Source organism: Nicotiana sylvestris, chromosome 6 (genome assembly GCF_000393655.2).
Source record: "Nicotiana sylvestris chromosome 6, ASM39365v2, whole genome shotgun sequence".
Classification (NCBI taxonomy): domain Eukaryota; kingdom Viridiplantae; phylum Streptophyta; class Magnoliopsida; order Solanales; family Solanaceae; genus Nicotiana; species Nicotiana sylvestris.
In genome coordinates, this window is record NC_091062.1 from 69,843,255 (window position 1) to 69,851,313 (window position 8,059).

At 45.7% G+C, this 8,059-nt stretch overlaps 1 protein-coding gene across 1 annotated transcript; it reads right to left on the minus strand.

The window, feature by feature from the left end:
- Window positions 1-674: 674 nt before the first annotated feature.
- Window positions 675-2,391, minus strand: LOC138870750 (uncharacterized). Its single transcript, XM_070148586.1, has 2 exons — window positions 2,222-2,391; window positions 675-1,026 (listed from the first exon to the last, which is right to left on the minus strand). Exons 1-2 carry the CDS (start codon window positions 2,389-2,391, stop codon window positions 675-677), a joined length of 522 nt encoding a protein of 173 aa, XP_070004687.1.
- Window positions 2,392-8,059: the final 5,668 nt, after the last annotated feature.

The following is an 8,059-nucleotide window of genomic DNA, read 5'->3' on the forward strand; positions in this document are numbered from 1 at the left end:
ATGGGTAAAACCTTCAATAGAACCTTCTCACCGACCATGTAGGACACATCCCGAACCTTCCAGTCAGCATAAATCTTTTGTCTCGACTGCGCTGTACGAAGCCTCTCCTGAATCACCTACACCTTGTCTAGAGCATCCTGTACCAAGTCTGTACCCAATAGCCGAGCCTCGCCCGGCTCAAACCATCCAACTGGAGATCTACACCGTGTCCCATACAAAGCCTCATATGGAGCCATCTGAATACTCGATTGATAAATGTTATTATAAGCAAACTCTACGAGCGGTAGAAATTGATCCCATGATCCTCCAAAATCAATGACACAAGAGCGCAACATGTCCTCCAATATCTGAATAGTGCGCTCAGACTACCCGTGTGTCTGAGGGTGAAAAGTTGTGCTCAACTTAACCTGAGTACCCAACTCTCGCTGTACAGACCTCTAAAACTGTGAAGTAAACTGAGTACCTCTGTCTAAAATGATGGAAACTGGGACACCATGCCACCGAACAACCTCTCGGATATAAATCTCTGCCAACCGCTCTGAAGAATATGTAGTACACATAGGAATGAAGTGTGCGGACTTGGTCAGCCGATCCACAATCATGCAAATAGCATCGAACTTCTTTAAAGTCCATGAGAGTCCAACTACAAAGTCCATGGTGATCCGCTCCCACTTTCACTCTAGAATATCTATCTGCTGAAGCAAGCCGCCCAGTCTCTGATGCTCGTATTTCACCTGCTGACAATTGAAACACCGAGGAACAAATTCCACAATATCCTTCTTCATTCTCCTACACCAATAATGCTGTCTCAGATCCTGATACATCTTTGCGGCACCCGGATGGATGGAATACCGCGAGCTATGGGCCTCCTCCAGAATCAATCCCCAAAGCCCACCTACATTGGGCACGCATATCTGGCCATGCATCTTCAATACCCCATCATCGCCAATAGTCACATCTCTGGAATTGTTGTGTTGAACTTTGTCCTTAAGGAGAAGAAAATGAGGATCATCATACTGGCGCTCTCTAATGCGATCAAATAAGGAAGACCGAGAAATTACACAAGCCAATACCCGACTGGGCTCCGAAATATCCAACCTCACGAACCGATTGGCCAAGGCCTGAACATCAACTGCAATAGGTCTCTCCCCAACTGGAATATATGCCAAACTCCCCATACTCACCACTTTCCTACTCAAAGCATCGGCCACCATATTGGCCTTTCCCGGATGGTACAAAATAGTGATATCATAGTCCTTTAGTAGCTCCAACCATCTCCGCTGCCTCAAATTGAGATCCTTCTACTTGAACAAATGCTGGAGGCTACGATGATCAGTAAACACCTCACAAGACACACCATACAAATAATGCCTCCAAATCTTCAATGCGTGAACAATGGCAGCCAACTCCAAATCATGAATAGGATAGTTCTTCTTATGGGGCTTCAACTAACAAAAAGTATAAGCAATAACTCTACCATCCTGTATCAACACACACCCAATACCAACACTCGAAGCATCACAATACACGGTATATAAACCTGAAGTTGATGGCAAAACTAACACTAGACTTGTGGTCAAGGCAGTCTTGAGCTTCTAAAAGCTCACCTCACACTCATCCGATCACATGACTGGAGCACCCTTCTGAGTTAACTTGGTCAAGGGCAATGCTATAGATGAAAATCCCTGAACGAACCAGTGGTAATAGCCTGCCAAACCAAGAAAGTTGTGAATCTCTGTAGCTGAGGACAGTCTGGACCAACTCTGAACTTCCTCTATCTTCTTCGAATCAACCTGAATACCCTCACTGGACACCACGTGCCCCAAGAAAGCCATTGAACTGAGCCAAAACTCATATTTGGAGAACTTTGCATAAAGTTTCTCCTCCCTTAATCTCTGCAACACAACTCTCAAATGCTCTGCGTGCTCCTCCTGACTACGCGAATACACCAGAACATCATCAATGAAGACTATGACAAACAAGTCGAGATAAGGCTGAAACACGTTGTTCATCAAATACATGAATGCTGCTGGGGCATTGGTCAGCCCAAAAGACATCACAAGGAACTCATAATGACTATATCTGGTCCTGAAAGCTATCTTAAGAATATTTTGAGTCCTTGATCTTCAACTGGTGATACCCTAAACGAAGATCAATCTTGGAGAACACTCTCGCTCTCTAAAGCTGGTCTAACAAATCATCAATGCGAGGCATGGGATACTTGTTCTTAATGGTAACCTTGTTCAACTGCCTATAATTAATGCACATCCTCATAGTGCCATCCTTCTTCTTCATAAATAGTACAAGAGCACCCCACGGTAAAACACTAGGCCGAATGAACCCCTTATCAAAGAGTTCCTGAACCTGATCCTTCAACTCCGCTGGTGCCATACGATATAGTGGAATAGAAATGGGTTGAGTGCCCGGCACCAGATCAATACCAAAATTAATATCCCTCTGGTGGCATGCCCGATAGGTCTATAGGAAACACAACGGGAAAATCCCTCATAACTGGAACATAATCAACGCTGGGAGTCTCTGCACTGACATCCCTCACAAATGCTAAGTATGAAAGACAACCCTTTCCAACCATCCGCTGGGCCTTTAGAAATGAAATCACCCTACTGGGAACATAATCAGTCAAACCTCGCCACTCAATCCGTGGCAACCCCGGCATAGCCAACGTCATTGTCTTAGCACGACACAGATATAACCAATCCATGCCCAATATCACATCAAAATCAACCATACTAAGCAATAAGAGATACACTCGGGTATCCAAACCTCAAATAATCACTACATACGATTGATATACACGATACACAATAATAGTATCACCCACCGGAGTAGATACATGAACAGATGAAACAAGAGACTCGTGGGGCATATCCAGATAATGGGCAAAATATGATGACACATAAGAAAAGGTGGAACTGGGATCAAATAATACAGAGGCATCTCTGTGGTAGACTGAAATAATACCTGTAATCACAGCATCTGAAGCAGTAGCATCTCGTCTGGATGGGAGGGAATAAAAATGGGCCTGACCACCACTTGATAGACCTCCCCCTCTAGGGCGACCCCTAGCTGACTGACCTTCACCCCGAGCGAACTGAGCGGGTGGGGAAGTAACTGGTGCTGAAGTTGAAGGCTGACTCCTCTGCTGGGATGAACCTCCTATAAGATAGGGACAGAACCTCTTGATATGACCCAAATCTCCACACTCGAAGCAACCCCTCGTAGTAAGTGGCGATGGGGACTAAAGGGAGCCCCTTGCACCGGGATGCCCACTAGAAGAACCAAGCATAGATGAGCCCTGAACTGATGGTGACTGAGTCGAACTTTGAGATGAAAGGGCATTGAGAGACGAGTGACCCTGATGTGAACTGTGAGAACCATGGCCAGATGACCCACCACGGTTACCTGAACAGGCTGGCTGAGCATGCCTGAATGAACGGCCTCTGTCGTGCTAAAACTACCAGATCCCCGAGGCCTCTTGGCCTCCCTCTCCTCTCGCTCTTGGTGACGAACTGACTCAATCTCTCTAGTAATGTCAACCACCTCCTCATAAGAAGCACCAGATACTCTCTCTCTGGTCTGGCTGAGAGGGCATAGAAACGGGCCTAACCACCACCTGATCGACCTCCCCCTCTAGGGAGACCTCTAGCTGACTGACCTCTACCCCGAGATGACTAAGCGGGTAGGAAAGTAACTGGTGCTGAAGCTGAAAGCTAACTCCTCTACTGGGATTAACCTCATGTAAGACGGGGACAGAACCTCTTGATATGACCCAAATCTCCACACTCGAAGCAACCCTTCGTAGCAAGTGGAAGTGGGGACTAAAGGGAGCCCCGTGCACCGGGATGCCCACTAGAAGAACCCAGCATAGATGAGCCCTGAACTGATGGTGCCTGAGTCAAACTCTAAGCTGGAAAGGCATTGAGAGACGAGTGACCCTGATGTGAACTGTGAGAACTATGGCCAGATGACCCACCACGGTGACCTGAACGGGTTGGCTGAGCATGCCTAAATGAACGGCCTCTGCCGTGCTGAAACTGGCCTCCCGAAGAAGAACCCCCAAAACTACCAGATCCCCGAGGCCTCTTGGCCTCTCTCTCCTCTCATTCCTGGCGATGAACTGACTCAATCTCTCTAGCAATGTCAACCACCTCCTCATAAGAAGCTCCAGATACTCTCTCTCTGGTCAGAAAAATCCGTAGCTGATAGTTGAGGCCATCAACGACCCTCCTGATCCTCGCCCTATCCGTGGGAACTAGACAAATAGTATGATGGGCCAATTCGGAGAACCTCATCTCATACTACATCACGGACATGCCCTCTTGACGCAGCTACTCGAACTACCTATGTAGCTCCTCCCTGCGGGAATGCGGTACATACTTCTCTAGGAAGAGAATGGAGAACTGATGCCAGGTAATGGGTGGTGCACCAACAGGCCTACGCCTCTCATAAGCCTCCCACCAAGTGAAGGCAGCCTCACAAAACTAAAAAGTAGTAAATGAGACCCCACTAATCTCTAGAATACCCGTTGTACGTAACATCCTCTGACACTTATCCAAGAAACCCTGGGCATCCTCGCCCACTTCACCACTGAAAGTCGGAGGCTAAAGTCTACCAAACCTCTCCAATCGACGCTGCTCGTCATCAGGCATAACTGGAACCAACAAATCCTGAGTAGGTGTAACTGGCTGGGCTAGTGGAACAACCTGCTCAGGTGTACGGGCGGCGGGAGTCTAAGTGCCTCCCCCGACCTGAGAAGTAGTTGTTATAGTAGAAATTGCGACTGTCTAAGCAAGACTGGTGCACATAGTCAGAATCTGAGCCAAAGTCTCCTGGAGACCCGGAATAAAATTAGGCACAGTCGGTGCCTGAGCTGGTGCTGCTGGCGCATCCCCAGCTGGAGCCTGATCATGAACTGGGGCGGCGGGTGGATCTTCAAGTGTTGCCCTAGCTGCTGTGTGGGCCACACTCCTGCCCCTACCACGGCCTTGACCATGTCTTCGGCCTCTAGTAGCCCCAACTAGTGGTACTGGTGGTCGTCCATCTTGACCGGTAGCACATGTCCTCACCATCTATGAGAGAATAGAATAACAGAAGTTTAGTACTCGGGTCAATAGATTTGCAAAACAAGAATTTAAGAATATTAAATTGTTTCTAAAGGTTCTACAGCCTCCCGAGGATAAATACAGACGTCTTTGTACCGATCCATGAGACTCTACTAAACCCGCTCATGACTCGTGAGACCTATGTAACCTAGGCTTTGATACGAACATGTCACGACCCAAAATCTAAACACGTCGTGATGGCGCCTATCGTGATACTAGGCCAGCCAATTGTCACCCATTCACTATGTTTCTAAATTTAAGGCTTAAGAAAATTATATTTTTAAACAGAAATCCAATAAGATAAAAATAGAACTCAAATCCAGCGGAAAGAAATATATAATCCCGACCTCGGGTGTCACTAAGTCATGAGAAACATACTACAACTGTCTGAAATATATAAGACTACACAATCTGAGAATGTCTAAATAAAAGTGCTATAAGGAAGATAAGGAAGGAGAAGGCGGAACTGCGGTCGCCAAGCAGCTTCCTCGCCATCTCCACAGAAAATCCTCAACTGGCAAGATCAGCAACTGCTACCGTTGCCCGAGATACTTGGATCTGCATACAAGGGTGCAGGGGGTAACGTGAGTATACCAACTCAGTAAGTAACAAGTCCAAACTATGGACTAATGGTAGTGATGAACCAAACCTCATACAGGTTGCAACAAATAATTGTACGAAAAAGTAGACATGCTTATAGTTTATGTAGTTTCTCAGGAATAACTAAACACAGTATGAACAATACAGAGTATAAAGCTCAGGAAACTCTAAGTACCAATGCACAGATAGCATGATCAATGTCACGTATGATACCTCCTATCACAATTCTCAACCACTCGCTACTGTGTACGGCCCACTCGGCCCAAGGAAAATCCATCCCAGAATGTACGTATGTCATAGACTATAAGTCATCCAGTACTAAGGAAAAACGGGCCAATCCAGCCTCATGGAGAAGATCCATCTCCATACCAATACTTCGGACAAGATCCATGTCCAGGGAAGATCCATCCCTCAATATCATCAACTATTGCGCTCACTAGAGGTGCAAAGACTCCGGAAGGGCTTCTCTGAGCCCAAGCGCTATATCAATGCTAGCGAAGGCATGATCAATATCTTGTTGCGGCGTGCAGCCCGATCCCATACTGTCAATCAATATCTGGCTCTCGGCCTCACTCAATCAATACTTTCTAGTCTCTCACACACGGGCTTAAATGTCATGATACAAGCCCGAACAATGATATGATATGTCAAGTAGCGATAATCGAGACTGAGGCATGATATACTATGCATGAACAGGACTGAGTATAGATTAAAATGAAACTAATGACATGACAACAATAAACGACCTCTCGGGTCTCAACAATATCGGTGTGAAGCCCTAACATGATATTTAGCATGATGTGCAGCTTATCGACTTAATCACATAATTACAACACAAATATCGGCAAGAAAGAGTCACTAAGCGGTGCAATGGAATGATCCAGACCGCATTTCTCATGGTGCACACCCACTCGCCCGTCACTTGGCATTGCGTCACCTTAATAGTAACAATAGAACACACAGTTTGGGGTTTCAAACCCTTAGAACCAAGTTTGGAAGCGTTACTTACCTCAAACCAAGCCAAACTCTAGCCCGCGATGCCTTTTCCTCTTGATTCGGCCTCCAAATGCCCTGAATCTAACCAAAATCAGTATATAACCATCAAAAAATGCTAAGGGAACAAAGCCCACTCGAAAATAATCAAATTACATCAAAATTTCGAAATTGGTCAAAACCCTATCCCCAGGCCCATTCCTCGGATTCCGATAAAAATCACAAAACTAGAATCTTCACACTCTCACGAGTTCATACATACCAAGAATACCAAAATCCGACCACAAATGACCCCTCAAATCCCTAGATTAAGGTCTCTAATTTCCAAGCCCTAACTCTCAAATTTTAGGCTTCAAATCCCCCAAATTTCATGTTTAATTAGGTAGAAATCACAATAGGATCGAGAATTAAGTCCATAAATATTAACTCCAAGTGTTTCCCCTTGATTCCCTCTTCAATCCTCCTCAAAAAGCTCCAAAATCGCCCAACAATGGTGAAATATGGCCAAATATCGCGGAATGGGTCTTTTAAACATTTTGCCCAGCTTTTAACATTACTTAATCGCGATCGCGGGACATCCATCGCGATCTCGAAGCACAAGCTTCACTAACTCCAAATTTTACTCTACGTGAACGTGTCGTCTCCCACGTGAATGCGATGCACAGAATCTTACACCTACGTGATCGTGGACTAGGGACCGCGTCCACGAAGAACAAACGCGTGGTCAACCTCTAGTCTACTCACCTTATGCGAACGCGACCTAACCCACGTGTTCGCGATTCATTACCTGAACAACTCACTCGATCGTAGTTCCAATTACGCGAACGTGAAGAACAACCTAGATTGCCCCCTAAAAATTCTCTACATGATCGCAAGCCTCCTCACGCGATTGCGAAGAAGAAATACCTGCAACAGAGCTGAAGCAAAAATCTGCAACTTTTTCCAACATGAAATGATCCGTTCAACCACCTGAAACTCACCCGAGGCCTTTGGGACCTCAACCAAACATGCTAACATATCCCATAACCTCATTCAAACTTGTTCCAACCTTCGGAAAGCTCAAAACAACATCAAAACACCAAATTTACATCGGATTAAGGCCTAAGAATTCAAAAAACTTCCAAATTTCGATTTCGATCAAAAAGTCTATCAAACCTCGTCCGAATGACCTGAAATTTTGCGCACATGTCACAAATGACACAACGGACATGCTCCAACTTTTAGAATTCCATTCCAACCCCTATATCAAAATCTCACCTATCAACTGGAAAACGCCGAAATTCCAATTTCGCCAATTCAAGCCTAAATCTACTCTGAGCCTCCAAAACACTTTCCGATCCCGC